This window comes from Girardinichthys multiradiatus, chromosome X (assembly GCF_021462225.1).
Source record: "Girardinichthys multiradiatus isolate DD_20200921_A chromosome X, DD_fGirMul_XY1, whole genome shotgun sequence".
Lineage (NCBI taxonomy): Eukaryota > Metazoa > Chordata > Actinopteri > Cyprinodontiformes > Goodeidae > Girardinichthys > Girardinichthys multiradiatus.
Genome location: NC_061817.1, coordinates 26,310,798 through 26,329,279, shown reverse-complemented (window position 1 = coordinate 26,329,279; position 18,482 = coordinate 26,310,798). Strand labels below are relative to the sequence as shown.

Here is an 18,482-nt window from a genome sequence, read left to right as displayed (position 1 = left end):
ATATTTTAAACACCACAGCTTAACACCCTTTTCTCTCAAAGTGTTTAATAGTAAGAACTGCACTAATGTCTCACATGCTCAGTGCAGAACAAAAGCCTGTGTTGAAAAATTTTTAATTTATTACTTTTGGCAGGTCAACTTTCTTCAGAAGTGGAATGAAGGGTTGAAAAGATGGCAATAAAAGAGAACAGGTTCATAAAAGAAGGAACAATTTAAAAAAAAAAATTCGAAAGCTCTTGGCATAATAAAATTAACGTGTTTTAGGATTTTACCATTTGACTAAGATTTAGGAAAATCAACTTTATACCACTTTCCTTTTTTCAAATGTAAGAAATTAAGACAATGGAGCCTCAGCAGTAGAACACTTTTATGAGAATGTCATGTTTAAAAAGGTAATTTATGTAGATGACAAAAGAAGCACATTTATCTGGCCCATTGTAAACATCTGAGTTTAAGAAAAACATTTGTCAGCAAAAATTCAGATTAAGTTCTTTTCTAAGTAGCTCAAAATGTCATTATTTGCTCCAGCAAAATGGTTTTTCATCAGGCCTAAACTCTGTTTCATCTTGTCTTTCATTCAGCTTCTAACAAAAATAAAAAGTACAATTATTGCAAACCTTTTTTTTTTTTTGACTCACAATAATTTACCTTCAGTCTAATACCAGCCGAGACAGAGAACTGGTACAATATGTCCTATATTATTTTAATTTTAAATTACCTATAAATTGTCTTCATGAAATCTAAATATTTTGGATTTGATGCTAAAGCTCCCAATGTTTTGAGACCCTAAAAACACCGTTGGTCCCCACTATCCTTCCAGTTTTTAATAATGCGTTGGATAGTACTTAACCCAATTTTGGTAGTTTCTGCAATCTCCTTAGATGTTTCTCTGCTTGATGCATGCCAATGATTTGACCTTTCTGAAACAGACTGACATCGTTTCCACGACCACAGTATGTGTCTTTCCACATGGTTATTTAAGAAATGAGAAGCAACTCATTGCACCAGTTGGGGTTAAATAACTTGCTGCCAGCTGAAACATAATCGCCCAAGCAGTAATTATCCAATGGGAGGCTCGTACCTATTTGCTTAGTTAAATCCAGGTGCTGACTTTTTTTTGGGCCAGGCAATGTATGTGCTGATACCAGTTTTTAACAACAAGGGAACTGTGCAGAGCTGTGGCAACAATAGAAGAATAAAGGCGATGAGACATAATGAAGTTATAGGAAAGAGTAGTGGAAGCTAGACTTAGGTCAGACGTGGGCATCTGTGAGCAGAAGTATGGTTTCATGCCAAGAAAAAGCTTTACAGATGCAACATTTGTTTTGAGGATGTTAATACAGAATTACAGAGAATGTCAGGGGGAGCTGCATTGTGTTTTTGTAAATCTAGTGGATCTAAAGAAAGAAATATGACAGGGTGCCGAGAAAGGAACTGTGCTATTGTATGAGGAAGTCTGGATTTGCAGAGAAGTTTGTTAGAGTGGTACAGGAAATGTATGATAGCTGCAAGACAGTGGTGAGGTGTGCTGTAGGTGTGACAGAGGAGTTCAAGGTGGAAGTGGGACTCCAAGGATTGGATCTGAGCCTCTTTTGTTTGCTGTCATGATGGACAGGTTGACAGATGAGGTTACACAGGAATATCCATGGACTATGATGTTTGCAGATGACATTGTAATCTGTGGTGAGAGCAGGGAACAGGTAAAGGAAAATCTAGAGAACTGGAGGTTTGCCCTGGAAAAGAGAGGAACGAAGGTTAGCCAGTGGAGGACAGAATACATGTTTGCGAATGAGAGGGACCTAAGTGGACCAGTAACGTTACAGGGAACAGAGATAAAAAAAGATGGTGGAAAGACCAGTGATTTATGGTTTAGAGACAGTGGCACTAAGGAAGAGACAATAGGCAGAGCTGGAGTTAGCAGAGATGAAGATGTTGAGATTCTCTTTTGGAGTGATGAGGATGAATAGAATCAGGAATAGGTACATCATGGGACAGCTCTTGTTAAATTTGTTGGAGATAAAGCCAGAGATGCCAGACTAAAGGGGTTTTGACATCCTCACAGGAGGGATAGTGACTACATTGGTAGAAGGATGCTGAAGGACGTTTCTTCTACAACTGTGCCGCTCAAGGTGGCAGCATGTTGGAATAGCTCTGTTACTTTTCATTCTGATTAATTCTTTTAGTACTCAAATTCCTCTTGTGGTGGATTAAATAGATTTTTTTGTATGATTATCCTCTCCAGTATTGGATGCTGTGGAGCTGCAAGAATTTTCCTGATACATGTTGACATTTGTTATGATGCGTCACCCTGGCAACAGGGTTGTTTTTTTACAACGGGGAAAGCTCAAATAATACTTCAACGACAACCCCAAATCCCCTGATAAGTTGAAAAGGAGAATCTGTGGATGCAGAGCAGGAGCAAAGAGAAGAGAGAGAAGGAAGAAGTTCAAACCATCTCTTCCATCGATTATGATGGGAAATGTGAGATCGTTGGGAAACAAGCTGGATGAACTCCAAGCCCTAGAAAGGACCCAGCCAGAATATCAGGAATGCAGTATTGCCTGTTTCCCTGACTCCGTCTCTCTGCCAGGCTTTCTGACAATACTCCTCACTCCTGTTGGCCCACCTGAGTAAGCAAACAATCGCTTGAAGTTGGAGTTGAAGATGCCATCATACACCTGCTTTGGCAAAGCCACTGTCATCTGGACAAAGCCAGCAGCACTTTGAGGATCATGTTCTTTGATTTCTCCGGTGCATTTTTATACAGTTCAACCTGATTTGCTTTGTCAGAAAGTCCAGAAGACTCAGGTGGAGGTCTCATCAATCTCCTGGATCAAAGACTACCTGACAAACAGACCACAGTTTATAAGACTGAAGGGTTGTGTGTCTAACCAGGTAGTTGGCAGCACAGGAGTGTAAGGATTATGATTATTGATTATGATTATTAATTAATTAATATTTATCAAGAATTATAATTTAAAATCATAATTTGGGAAAATAATTAATTTCTTAACCAAAAATCATTACTTACAAATAGAAATCAGAGATGTCCTCTGGTGTGGTGATTATGGGCTCAAATCTCTTTAATAATTACAAATTATTAACCAAAACCACCAATTGTCACTGTTTATTCAACCACTTCACCAAAAGTGGAGGATCTTCAACCTTGTTTTGACAGATAAATCACTCTTGCACGAAATAAACACAAACGCTTCTCTTAATTATATATATGAGGATTTATTGATGTGAAATAATCTTGATATACCATTATTCTGGTCCAAAAACCTTCACCTAACAAGCACTATTCTACACAAAGGAAATAAAAATGACTACCTAACAATAATAATAAAAGAAGTGTCTATGTAGATCAAACCAGTAGTTTTTATGGACAAAATGTGTAATTTGGGTTAAATGGAAAGAGAAGTCCTCCTGGTGTTCTGATGTCTCAATTGCAGCAGTCAGCTGATAAAATGGTGGGGCCACGTCCCTTTGCCACAACCAGCTGAACGCCCCAAATCTTGAACAAAGAGTCATAAACTCTGAGGCGGGAACTCGGTGGAAAATCTCTAGCAATAAAACTAGAACAAAGAGTGGTCAGACCACAAGGTACAGTTGCTTTGAATGGAAAACTTTTAAAAGTCTAACTCCTGGCTGATTTGGGATCAGCCAGACAAAATATTAACCACGCACAATCCAGCAGCGCTTGCGCAGCAAATCAAAACACAGTTCAGCATAAAACTGTTACGGGTTGTGAGATATAGGACCCCAGAATGCAGACCAGAAGGCAGCATGACGGTAAGTGCACAAGATTTAACAACAAAAAAACTCACTCACTACAGGAGGTAGGAAAAAAACAAACAGGCAGGCAAGACAGGCATGGCATGATCAAAAAACAAGACTTGAGCATGAAAACTAGACATGAGCAAGAGAATGAAAGATGTTTCCACGATGACTAACTGAACAGGTGTGTAAATATGGAGTGAAAACCAGGTGGAGCAAGGAGACAGATTAACTTGGAGTAGGTGAACCGAATAAACTTGACAGAACAAAACATGGCTGCGGCAAAAACGGAGACTCTAATATACAAACAAAACCAAACTTGACAAAACATGAACAAGACGACAAAACTAAAGCATGACCAGGAAAATAACAGAAGCATGATTCAAAATCTAAGAATAATAATAACAAAAGAACGAGTCAAAACCTTAACTGTGAAAAACATAAGAAAAAACCAGAAACCAAAAACCAAACAACCCCAAATCATAACAAACACTTCAGTCAGTATTGCATGCAACAAGTTAATACCTGAGATTAACTACTGGTGATTCTAAATCACCTTCACTATGCCTCATCCTGCCCAGACCTCTAAATGCACCTATCCGGTTTAATATAAAAATAACGAAATTACTTTGACGTTGATTTCTTCTCTCCACCAGTTGAGGAGGGGTCAGGTCTGACGAAAAATGAGGGGGAGACGGGACCACGCGTCCGTGATCAAATTAAGAAAAAAAAAAAAAACGGTAACTTCTCATCCGTCCAGGAGGGGAAAAGATGCAGAACCGTTCAGTCGACTGAATAACAAGGAGGAAAAACTCATCTCCTTGGAAATAGAACCTCTGTAGGTTTTCACCTGCGCCGGGTATCTGCGTGGTCTTTGATCGGCGAATAAATCCTCTGATCTTCTCGTATCAGACAGATTTCCAGCTTTCAAGCTCTTCCAGGAATGGCCTTGTGGGGCAAAAGTTCGCCTGCGAGCTTTTATCTCTCCAGATATGCGCCTCCATTGCACTGTCCTGTGAGACAGGTGGGAAATGGCCACGAAACTCTCCATCTCAGCCGGTTTATGCTCCCAGTGAAGTCAGAGCTGCGATGTCTGTTGAGCTGCGCATGTCAAAATGTGCAACCAAAATGGATGGCCCCAACAGGGGACTGTACTTTCACCATTCCTTTTCACTCTGTACACCTCAGACTTCCAGTACAAGACAGACTCCTGTCATCTACAGAAATACTCAGATGATTCTGCAGTTGTGGGGTGGATCAGAGATGGACAAGAAGCTGAGTACAGGGAGCTGGTGGACCGCTTTATGACATGGTGTGGAAACAATCATCTCATCTTGACCGTGAATAAAATAAAGGAGATGATTTTAGATTTTAAGAAAAACAAGACTAGGTCAAACACTAATGTCCTCCATGAGAGAAGAAGTGGCGGTGGTGGAGGAGTATAAATACCTCGGTATTCACTAAGACAACAGACTGGACTGGAGATGCAACTGTGAAGCCGTCTTCAAGAAGGGACAGAGCAGACTGTACTTCTTGAGGAAGCTTAGGATCTTTAGTGTTTGCAGCAAACTTCTGCATATCTTCTATAAGTCGGTTATGAAGAGTTTGATCTCTTCTGCCAACAACTGCTGGGGTAGCCGAGATCCAAAGAAATTCAGGAACAAATGAGAAAGAAAGTAATTGAGATCTATCAGTCTGGAAAAGGTTACAAGGCCATTTCCAAAGCTTTGGGACTCCAGCAAACCTCACTGAGAGCCATTATCCAAAACACAAATGGCGAAAACATGGAACATTGGTAAACCTTCCCAGGAGTGGGGGGCCAAACAAAATTACCCCAAGAGTGCAGCAATGACTCTTCTAAGAGATCACAAAAGAGCCCACAACGTCATTCAAAGAACTGCAGGCTTGCCTCAGTTAAGGTCAGAGGTCATGTCTCTATCATAAGAAAGAGACTGGGCAAAAATAGCCTTCAAGACAAAACCACTGCTGATGCTAAAGAACATTAAGGCTTTTCTCAGGTTTTCCAACATCCCGATGATCCCCCAGACTTAAAATATTCTGTGCACTGATAAGACAAAAGTTGAAAGTTTTGGAAGGTGTGTGTCCCATTACATCTGATGTAAAAGTAACACGCATTTCAGAAAAAGAACTTCATACCAACAGTAAAATAGGGTGGTGGTAGTGTGATGGTCTGGGGCTGTTTTACTGCTTCAGGACATGGAAGACTTGCTGTGATAAATTGAATCATGAATTCTGCTGTCTACCAAGAAATCCTGAAGATGAAACAAACTTGGGTTCTGCAGCAGGACAATGATCCAAAACACACCAGCAAGTCTGCCTCTGAAAGACAGAAGAAAAACAAGATGAAGATTTTGGAGTGGCCTAGTTAAAGTCCTGACCTGAATCCTACTGAAATGCTATGGCATGACCTTAAAAAGGCAGTTCATGTTCGAAAACCTTCCAATGTCTCTGAATTACAACAATTCTACAAAGATGAGTGGGACAAAATTCCTCCACAGTGCTGTGAAATACTCATTGCAACTTATCATGAATGCTTGATTGCAGTTGTTGCTTCTAAGGGTGGCCCAACCAATTACTAGGTTTAGGGAGCAATCACTTTTTCACACAGGGCCGTGTAGGTTTTTTTTTTTTTTTTTTTTCTCAATAATGGAAAAACTGCATTTTGTGTTTACTTGTGTTGTCTTTGACTAATATTTACATTTACTTGATGATCTGAAACACTTAAGTGTGACAAACATGCAAAAAATAAGAAATCAGGAAGGGAGCAAACACTTTTTTATACCACTATAGATGTCCCTTTGCAATTTTGTTGTGTAGGTTTGTTCAATGTTTGTGCGGTAGCATAGTACAAGGTAGTTAAGGTAATCAAGATATTTAACCTATACCCCTTTTTTTCCTTTTTATGTGTGTTTGTATCTATTGTCATCTCGTTTAAGACTCTGCAGATGTATTCTTTTTTTTATTTGTAGCGCTCAATCGAAATTCTAAATTTGATCTTACTGCAGCTATTTATTACAGTCAGAATTATAGTTAAATGTGCTCATTATACAGATACATTTGAAACAAAATATTTATTTGAGACATTAAATTAGTATAAGAGATTACCACGATGTATTTATTTGTCATGTATTGCTGGGGTCTTGCACGACCAAAGCACAAACAGGAACTTTGGAGCTGCATGGTGGGTGGAAATGTTTTAATAACTGAACCAGTAAATTTACAAGGAAAAACTGGAACAGACAGGTGAACAACAGTACAATTCAGTAGTCGATGACAACAACCATAGAGCTCATATTTAGAAGAAGTGAGGAGGAAGGCATGGCAAGCAGGTGAGAGCATTCAGGTGAGAATGAGCAACAGCTAAGGAGAATTAAAGCAGGGTGCTGAATGAGAGAGAATAGTAGTAGGGGGCAGACAGGGAGAAACACAGGGAAGAAATCTCACAGAATATAATAAATGAAACAAAGCAGAAAAAAACTAAAGTAAGCACAAATAATGAACCTATAAGGCAGCGTTTATCAAATAAACATGGAAATAACAAAATAGAGGCATGGCATGAAACTCATGGCCCACTCAGGTGGGACTTGGGTCAGATGTATCCTTCCAAAACTTTCCCACAATTGTTTGCTGGAATTTGTTTTTTTTTTTCCATTTCGTCCTCACAGAGCTTGTATAACTGCAGACTTGCTCACAAGCATCTTTTAAGCACTGCCTCCTTTCAACAGGACTCAGATCAGGATTTTATGATCTACAGCTTCAAAACATTGACTTTAATATCTTTAAGCCACTTTACAACTTATTTGGCAGTTAGGGTCAATGTTCATTAGGAAAACCTATTTTTACCCAAGCCTTAACTTCCTGTTGATGTCTCAAGATGTTGCTTCAATATTGTCACATTATGTTCTTTCCTCACAACACCATCTATTTTGTAAAATGCACCAGTCCTTGGTGCAGCAAAACACCTCCATTGTTCACATTTAGGATTTTGTGCTAAAGCTTGCAAGCTTCCCTTTTTTTATCAAGGAGATGATTGTAGATTTTAAAAGAAACGATAATAGGTCATACACTATTTCCATCATGGGAGAAGTAGTGGAGGTGGTAGAGGAGGTGTTTGCAGCAAGATGCTGCATATATATTTTAAGTCTGTTGTGGAGAGTGTGATCTCTTCTGCCATCATCTGCTGGGGTAATTGCATCAGAGCCAAGGACTTAAAGAAGCTCAACAAGCTGATAAAGAAGGCTGACTCTGTTCTGAGGACTCCTCTGGAACCTCTGGAGATTATTGTGCAAAGAAAGATTCTTCACAAAATGAAGAACATTATGGAGAACCCTGAGCATCCTCTTCATGAGACTGACATACAACAACAGAGTGTCTTCATTCAGAGGCTTCTTCAAATCTGCTGTAAAAACGACCGCTATAGGAGATCCTTCCTGCCAACAGCCATCAGCATCTACAACGGCTATTTGAAGAAACCTGCATAATATGAGCTACAACAACATTTTCCTTTGAGATTAATAAAGTATTTTTGAATTGAAGTTGGTGTGAGAGAAAAAGATGCAGAAGATAGGGTTAGAAGGAGATAGATGACTCGCTGTGACAGTGCCGGAAAAGCTGAAAGACGTAGAAAGTAGGAGCAGTGATGGACTAGTCAATCAGCCATAGACACCAATCTGCCAATTTTCCCACAACATGCTCTCATGCTTTCATGTTTTACTGGGCATCTTCAGATCCTGACCATTATTAGAAAAAAAATATAGAACGGATGAAAGTCACCACTAGGACCTCAAATCAGGGATATTCAACATGTTGGATTGTCTGGGTCCGATATACTTGTTTTTTATTTTTGTTTTGTTTTTTTGTCCAATATCCTAGCGTGTGGGGTTTTCCCCAATGACAAACCAGCACACACCTGTTGAATGTGACATGTAGCCAATCAATCCAGACAGTGTGAAATGACGTTTCTTGAGAAAAAAAAAAAAACAACTCACCATATCATTTCTTCTAAATAAAAGCAGTTAGATTAAGTTGTACATTTTTTAAATCTTTGCATACATATCTTTAAACAGTGGTATTTTAACTTAAGTTTATTAAAGAATAATAAGCTTGTCTACTTCAGAATGTTCTCCTATTGAATGCTGGAATAAGCTCCAACCTACTTGTGTCTCTGAATACATTTAAAGTAGCCTAAATTGATGAATGTATCCACGTTTCTTACTGTCCAAAAGGGTAAACCATTGGTATTATAGCTAACATAACTGATGGCTTCTAACTAAAATGTATCATATTTATATTAGTTCCAGCAAAAGTTCATATTATGTGATAATCTGAGTTGTGTTGGTCTGCAGTGTAACTGGACTCAAAATGATAACTGCTGGTGGCCCTCTTCACTTCTTCCCTCCTCTTGGTGTATTATATGATTCTAATTGCTAGCCAGCTGTACACTGCTGTGTATTTACACTGCAGGGTAGTTAAGAGAACAAGGCCACACACTGGCACTACGCATTGTAATACCACTGTGATACCACAACTTGGTATGTGTGTGTACATGTAAATGTGTGTGCTTGACTGAAACATGCACACCAGTATGTCTGAGTATGTGCTAATTTGCTTGTGTGGGTTTTTGTGTTTGAGTGTGGACTTGTTTGTCTGGCCTTGCCTGCTGTTTGCATCTCAGTGTGCTTTAATTAGTATGCGATTTTTGCATCAAGGCTTTTGCGATTTGGCACTGGCACTGCATGCTGGCAAGGCATAAAAGATCTGAAGTCTTTCTGTGCTAGTCATTCAGCCCTAATGGCTTTAGTTACACAACTGAACCAAAGTCCCTATTGCATAAACAAGTGACATTTAGAAATATGAGCGAGTCCAATGTGAGTGAGTCATGTTGCACAGTTTCATGACTGAAATGACTGACGCTGACATTAACCCAGATGGACACTCGTCCTGAATGGACAGCGTATGAAACTTAAGCAGTGTTAGTTCAGTTTCAGGAAGGGAAAGCAGCCTCGCACTAACAGTAAAGGGAAGAGAGGCTGACTCAATGCCCTTGTCTGCTTTTGAGCCTGTCTTGCAGGGGGAGGTGCTGTGCAATGAAAGGCTCAGTTTATAAAGAACTTCCGTCTTATTAAAGTAGAGCTAGTGCTGTTCTGTCTGGATTTGACAGTATGCTCACAGCCAGCTCTGTATGTCCACGTCCTTCCTACTGACATTCCAAAGAAGATCTCAGTCAAAGACGTCTGATCGTTCAGAACAGCCGACTGCTCCACACCTAAGAGTCTCAAATGCAGCTTGAATTCCTGGGATGTTGTCTTTCCAAGGAGGGTTAAGCATTTCAGTACCATGGACAGCAACTCTCACATTCACTGGCGTGAGACTCACCGCAGACGAAAACTGGTTATTTTTCTGTTTAATTTCCATTTTACGCAGTGCCTCTATTTGTAGTGTGTATTTGCTTCCATCTGTACTGCCAAGGTTGTTCATTGCCCTTTTGTTATTTTTGTGTGTCGGTCTGATTACTCGAGCAGTTAAAATACATGTAGTTATAGAGAGCTAGAGAGAGAACGAGTGTCTCTCTCAGAGCCTCTTTGCAGCCCTCTTTCATGCCTCTCAGTATGGCTCAGCGATTAACCCTGAGTACCTCACTGTCCCATCTGACCCTTCTCCTCTCAGTCATTGCAGTACATTGACATTCCTCTCAGAGGGCTGATTACTAGCAGTGGGTATGCAAATTGTGTTCAAAGCTGAGGTGAAAGTTAGCAAAGACACTGATTTTCTGTTTTAGATTTTTATTTTTTCTTGTTGTATTATCAGAATAATATGTATTATTTCCTTTTTAAATGGGATCAAAATGTTTAGCTCGGTCGCATTGTTTAGGTGGAATAAACAAATAATGGTGAAAAGGACACATTTGGTGAGAGAATGAGCATTATAAGCTCTTGCCTGGTTGTGTGTAGGAGTTTGTTAACATTTGAAACTCTCACAGTTTGTTTCACAAGCGGTGCCATATCTCACTGGAGAAGCTGGCTTGGCTGCAAACCTTTTTATGCCAATATGTGATCTGTGACGTTTCAATGTGAAAATGGAATGGCCAGGCTGTGTATCAACAGTATGACAATATTACTACTCATCGAATAGAAGACATTAATGGATAATTTGTGTTCTACATCAAGACTTGTTCCACCAGCTCTTGTCAGACACTACATATAATATTTACAATGTAGCTGAATAATAAAAAGTCTTCTAAAGGTAGTAACGTTTAGTGAATAATCAATCTGCTCTCCTTTTTTCTTTTCCAGCTCTAAGCCGGTCAATGATGCCATTTGGCCTTATGCGCCGGGAGCTGGCATGTGAAGGCTACCCAATCGAGTTGCGCTGTCCCGGAAGCGATGTCATAATGATTGAGACAGCCAATTACGGCCGCACCGATGACAAGATCTGTGATGCGGATCCCTTTCAGATGGAGAATGTGCAGTGTTACCTGCCTGACGCCTTCAAGATAATGTCACAGAGGTAACTATTGATCTGTTTGGATCTTGTGCATGTGTTTGTGCAGAGTCAGAACCTGCTATTGGCAAAGGAAACAAGATACTATTTCACAGCATAATCCCTCAATAATTCCCAGTTTTTCCATCCTGTTGTGTACCATTTGGTCACCTACATCAGTTTGAAAGAAATTCAACCCTTCCGGCAAACAAATTAGAATTTTTTTTTTTAAATAGCTGTAAAACACCAAAGCTTTTTGGTGAAATATTTAACTCAACGATAGTGTTGGCTCATATTTAGTTGCGTTTGCATGCATGAGTGGGTGTATGAGAATGCATGAGCTTGGGAATTGTTGCCGAAGTGTTTGAAGGGCTTCCCACTGTTGCTCTCCCTGTTTGAGCTCAGCATCTTCTTCCTGTGAGCTCAGATCAATGGGAACCCTCTCCCAGCTATCCATCACACATGTAATGGTGGCAGAGGCTTGGGGAGAGCGCAAGAGAGCAAGGGAGGAAAGCAGCAGGGGATGGAGGGGAGTATTGAGAGACTAAAAGAAGGAAAAAGACTTACAGAAATGATGGGATGATGGAGTGAGTGCAGCAGAGATTTTAGATATAAAGCGAGAAGAAGCCCGCATAGTGGAAAAATGCTCAAAGCTAAATAAAAAAACTGTGTCATATTGAGAACCACTCAGTGCATGCAAATGAGTATATTTTTCTCAGTGTTTATTTTGCTCAGGCTGTGCAGACATGAGAGTATGCAGAAATTTGGTTGAGATGTACAAGTAGTATGCAATTACGTGTTCCACAAAGTTCGTGGTGTATTTGCCTTAAATCTCCCTCACCCACCCAATTTGCCCTTCCCTGTTCTCTCACCTCTAATTGCTCCCACTCACAATCCCCCAGGAAAGGAGGCTCTGACGTCACCCGCCCGCCCGCTCCCTCCCTCCCTCCTTGCTTCTCTCCATCCTTGATCCTTTTCCCCATTTTCCCCTCCCTGCCTGTTTCCTACCTCCCCTCGGGTGTAGTTGTCACATGATCTAGTGTAGTGTGAAATTACTCCCCTTCCCTACCATTCCCTCCGTCTTTCTGATCATGAAGATGTTACTTTTATAACCACTCCTCTTTGTCTTTCTTACAATGGCACTCATATTTTTTTATCGCTTACTCCCCCTCTCCTTCCCTCTCTTTCGTCTCTCCCCAACTCCCCTTGTCCATCTCATCTCTCAGGTGTAATAATCGCACTCAGTGCGTGGTGGTCGCAGGCTCAGATGTGTTCCCAGACCCCTGCCCAGGGACCTACAAGTATTTGGAGATCCAGTATGAGTGTGTCCCCTACAGTGAGTACTGAGACCCCGTCACCACCTCTGGCTTCCCCACCCCTCTCACCCCATTTATCACCCCTCCCATCCTTACCTCTATCTTAACCTCAACCCCCCTAGCCCCTCTTCAACTCCCCTCAAGAAGTGACAATTCAGTCACATGTACACACTTTCTCTCTCTGGATTTCTTTAACACATAAAGACAAAACAAGACACACATCAGTCCTCACCTGCTCTCTCTCTCTCTCTCTCTCTCTCTTCTTACTCTATGGCACATTGCACAGACACAAACATGAAGACGATCACAGAGCACTAATCCTTATTTCTCCATCAACAGAGTGATGCACCGAACCTGAGGGGGATTTTCACATAGAGGGGATGGTCCACAAACACTGGGTCTGATAAGCACTTCACTCACATCTACTGCAAACATGGGGTCAGCCCCTATTGGTGATCACAGCGGTGTAACAGACACTGCCCCAAACTCATGCACTGATTACCCCCGGGGCGTGCTTCTGCCTTTATCTGCTGCCAAACACCTTGGCTGTCCCTCTGATTCTAATAAAAATTAAAATTGGGCTCAGGGAGACTCTCTGGCAGGGGAGCGTTGAGTGTTTGCCACACATCACAGAAGAAAATGTTAACACAAACAGGCGAAGGGCTTATTTTAGAGCACATGACCTGCAGCGCCACACATTTAACTGTCCCCATGGTAACGGCTGGCTTCCTGACTGCGCTGCTCAAAAGTCTGAGGCAGGTGTGGGCTGCACAAAGCTACACTCACATAAAACAAAATAAAGAAGAGTTGGGGGGTGCACAAATTGATATTTTTTTCTCCCAGATACCTCCTGTCTAAGTAGGCATCTACACACAAATAGAAGGACACTTGCGCAGTCCAAAGAGCAGAGATGGCTGTGTTTATATGTTGTTGCGTTGATCCTTGCTCATGTGAAAATCTCCGCTCAGTCTCCCCCTCACCCTCTTATGTATTATTACGATCAGGATTGATCCCTTCACTGTGCAGGACTGCCTGTCTGAGGGGGGGAGCAGTGGTGCACCCCTCCACTGAACAGAGGTATTGGGTATTTGGGGTTAAAACGTTAAACTCTAGATAATATTTAGGGTGTGAGTGTTGTTTCATTTTTAAGGATATGAGATGATTTTCTACTTTCTTTCAGAAGTGGAGGTCAAGGTGAGCCACAGGACTGAGAAAACACCAACCAGTTAACTTCCCTTTTCTTCTCTCAACCTTCTTTTTCATCTCCATCTCTGTGTTATCCCACACAGTCAGCTTGACTTCTTTCCATGTCTGTCTCTCTTTTTACATTTTCTCAGCTTTTCTCTTTATTTCCAATGTGCATACCAAAGTACAAGCCATTTTTAGCACCCTCAAATTTATCCAAATTTTTTATGCCTTTCAATAAATTTTTTGTCTTTCCATTGAGTTCTATTTCTTCTTCTGTCTCTGTTGGTTTCTTTTTTTTCAGGTGGGACAAATCAAATCCAAACACTTTAGGAACCAGTTTGCTTTCTGCTCTTGTTTTGCTCAGGGATTTTCCACCGTCTCTTCTTATTTTCTTCTGGGTGTAAACAGCGGTCATGCTGACCATCTTCACCAGTCACTGTCTACAGTACAATCCTGTACGGTAGCTTTATGTCTATTGTTCACTGAGGGTCACAGTAGCATCAATCAGTTTGTCCTATCTCCTTTCCCTCTTGGATTCTGACCTTGCATTATTCTCTTTGACTTTCAAAGGGAGCTTTTTTTGCTGTCTACCGAGCAATCAAAGTGTAAGATGAATTGATAGCTGCTGACTTGCATTTTTCCCTCTCTGTTTGTCAAAACTTTGTTCCCTGTGAACACGCAATGAGCAGAAAATTGGAAGCTGATCTCTACGTGACGAAAGGTTCTGCCTGTCTGGTATAACAAAGAAGCCAATATCTTCTGCCCTTCTGTCATGCTCTGAATAGACAAATGCAAACAAGATTGAATTCATATACAGCTCAGGCTGTGGGCTGCTCTTTGCATCTGGACTTGTATGACAGAATAAACATGACTTGACACATTAAAACTCTGAGCTGGAACTTTTCATCCTGAAACCAATTCACCATCGCACCATACGCCTCTCAACTGGGCCACTTTTAATTACCAGGAGAGGGAGGTGCACTGTACTCTTTAGTTCTGCCTCAGCAGAGATTTGTCAAGATTAATTGAATTTGCTGCTGCTAATCGCTCTGGTAATGCCCCATCGTTCACGTCTGACTGCGAATGCCGGGCACTTGGGCACCATCTGACGCATGTTTTTCGTTGGTTGTCTCAACAAAAGGGTGATGGAAGTGATATGTAAAGATTACGTGTCATAGCAGCTGAGATGGTGTGTAGCCTAGTTGATGGCTGAGTGGGATTTTGCATTTGACAGGGTCCTCCGTGTGAGTGGCGCTTGTGTGACACAGGCGCCATGTTGCCAGTCACCTGAAACGGCGAGGTGACAGCAACAGCAGATCTGACACACACAACACAGCTCAGGAACATGTGTGTAAGGCCGCTGTCAGCATGGTTGCCTTGGCAAAATACAACAACCGCCAACAAGTCAAATCATATCTCATTGAGCTAAAAAGCCCTGCAGGGGCCCTCCTGCCATATAGCATTGTTTTTTTGCCATTTGGAACAGAGCAAGAGAAAATAGCTCAACTGAACTCTCATTTCACAATGTCAGATCCTGCTGTAGCCTGCTGGATTCCATTAAGACATCACAGATCCATAAACACAGCTGCAGCATGTGTTTACTGCATTGGGACGCCCCCACTGCAGTCTTAACGCAGAGTGAATAGTAAACCTGGCCTATGAGAGAGCTCTACCTGTCCCCCCCTCCCTTTTCATAATACAGTGCTAGATCATTATTGATTCTGAGTGGTCTCCTTTAGGGTCATCCATACTTGCCTGGCCAGAACATTTAGACCTTGTTAATGTGCACAGTGCTGGTTGATATACAGTACTGCAGAAACTCTGCTTACCTTAATGCTACAGTCTCCTGTATTTCATTCAGATTTAGCTGCTCTCCCACTGTTTCACTTTATAAAATAGACTCTTCCCCCAGAAATGTATTCAGCACTGCCTACTCATTACAAGACATCGCCTTTTTGGACACAAAGCTACTGGAAATGAGAGTTGACTTGTTGGGAAGAGTTTGTGAATAGAAGGAATAATGGGTTGTTTAAATGAAAATCTATTAATATGTATAGGGACACCATTAGACATAGGGCTCATAAATGTTTGGTGAGTGAGAAGCAGTAGGCTTTGCTCTGGAGTTGGAAAGGGATGACTCTTTTCTAGGAAAAATTGAAAGGGCGAAGAGGGGAAAACAGAGACAGGAGATAGCAAGAGAAACTGAAGAGGACACACAATCTCTCATCACTTGGAAGAGGAGACAGACAACTAAGTTGCCTCACAGAGCTTAAACACTATACATGTGCACAATTTACAGTGTGTGTTTCTAGTTGCACTTATTGCTGTGGGAGTAATTGATAGGGTCGTAGAGAGCGCTGAGCAGAGTGATTAACAGCAGAGAGGGCAGCAGCTTATTTCTCAATAGAGCCCTGAAACAGAAATGGTAAAGGAATCACACAAACAACCAAGGTGGCCTTGATCTAACCTTCAGCTCACTGTGATGACACTTTGAGGATTTTCTGTCTCTTCTTTCTGTTTGTTTCTGTGTGTTTGTGCATGTTGGCAAGAATGTGTGATGTGCGAATTTCTGCTTTGCACTCTATTTTTCAGGCAACCAAGAATAGAAGAAATGGAGTCAACACAAGTCTTCCACCTCCTTGATTTTATCTTCTTTCTCTCTGCAGCGGTGAAGACGTTTTTTTTTTTCTTTACTTTCTCTCTCTGTCTACATGCCACTGTAGAGTATCACCCATCATTTTCACCTGCCTTTTGGGAAAAAAAAAAACTCTCAGTTGAGCTTTTAGAAAATTGCATTCAGTTTCCTATTTTATAAGAACTGTAGACTGAAACTGGAATGGAGCAGAAAAGCTCTGCAGTCAGCACTTTTCTCAGACACAGAAAACTATTGCATCCAGTGCTTTGTAAAAGTATTCAGACCCGTCGGATTTGTTTCACATTTTAACACGTTGCAATTTATCAATGTATTTTTAATGGGATTTTTTAGGGCGAACATAAAATTGCTGTGAAGTGGAGGACGAGTTCTACATTAGTTCAAGCTTTTTAAAAGAAATGATTCAGTGTTTTGTAGAAACACCTTTGGCTGGTTTTACAGCTGCTCATTTGGGGCTAGTCTCATAAATAAATATGCTTTAATCTAAAATTTTCCATTTTACCTCTGGCTGTATGTTTAGGTTCCTTGTAATCCCATTATCAAGTCTTTTGCAGACTCTTACAGATTTTATCACAGTTTCAACCTGTATTTAGCTCTTTTTGTCTTCCCTGGTCAACTCTTACCAGCTTCTCTGAAGCATCCCCACAGCATGATGTGCAATGTTAGTTTTCTGCCACACATAATGTTTTGCATCTAGGCAAAACATTTTGGCCTAAGTAAAGCACTCTGAACAGTTTTATCTGAATTTCCTCTATATGTGTTTACATTGCTTGAGGGATGTAATGCGCTCCATACCAAAAGAGCAGACGATGAATTGAAGAGTGTCCAAGGCGTGATCTATTGATTTATAACCTAACTCTGCTTTAAACTTCTTCACAACTTTCTCCCTGACCTGTATGCTATGCTCCTTAGTGTTTTTGATGTAATTTGTTTACTAATGCTCTGGCAATGCCCTGAGGCCTTCACAGAACAGCTAGATGTATTTAAAGATTTAATTATTCAATGGTAAATTTTATATTTTAATTAGGTTTCTTTTAGATGGAGTTTTGAATAGAGGCAGTGGATTGTATTTAAGAGGTTCAAATTAAGGGGATTCAATATAAATGCCAGCCAAATTGTTTCAAAATTTAAAAACATGTATCAACTTTTCCACTTCACAATTATTTGTGTAATTGTGATGGTATGTTCCAATTAAATAGATTAAAAATGTTTAAGTTGCAACATGACAAAATTTAAAAGAATCTTAAAGGGCTATGAATACTTTTGAAAAGCACTGTTTTTTTTGTAGCTCTGCTGAATGATTGCATCCAATGAACCTCCTTCCACTATCCCCGCAGCTGAGTTACTGTGTATAAAGGCTCTGGATGCTAGCACAAACCATGAAGTCAGTCTCTCCCTGTTTTAACCTTGTAAGAAATGACTGCAGTCACAGTTGTGAGGCATGATGTGTTGTGGTTTTTTCCTACTATCAGACCTTCACAGGATTTGCAGTCCCGCATTCCTGTCATCACCCTTCTATGGTGAAATTGGCTCACAGTCTCCTGGTCTTGTAGGTTGTTTGTCTGGTTTGATCTTGGCATGAGATGATAAATGATCCGTGTGGATAGTGACACTGATTCTGCCATTACCAAGGTGTAAGGCTGTCTGTAACCAATGGTTCTTTTTTCCTTTTCTTTTTGCCAAATGTTTCTTTTTTAGTTAATCTCTCCTCCTTCCTCTCATTTTTTCACCGTATTGACGGTCAACCCCGAGAGATGTTGTGACATTGCCACAGGAATCCCTGGAGACGTGAGACTTCCCATGACATATACACCACAATCACACTCAGTGGGGATCCGACAGCCATATGACTTTTGACAAGCCTCTTCTTGAAAAATGCAGATCTGCTCACACACAGCACTTTTGCCTGAGTAAACACAGAGGACAGGAGAGTGCTAGTGCTATAATGTAGAGGGCGGAGCTGAGATTTCAGTACGTGTATCCTGTAGTCCCCAGCTGAAACCGTCAGGGACCCACACTTTACCTGTTTGTGCCAGCTGGGACCT

At 40.9% G+C, this 18,482-nt stretch overlaps 1 protein-coding gene across 1 annotated transcript in view; it reads left to right on the top strand.

The window, feature by feature from the left end:
- The window catches only part of LOC124862873 (adhesion G protein-coupled receptor L1-like), a 133,237-nt gene that overhangs the window by 76,645 nt on the left and 38,110 nt on the right, over positions 1-18,482 (top strand). The window contains 2 exon segments of the mRNA XM_047357054.1: positions 11,094-11,307; positions 12,507-12,616. Coding sequence (XP_047213010.1) covers positions 11,094-11,307; positions 12,507-12,616 — 324 coding nt within the window.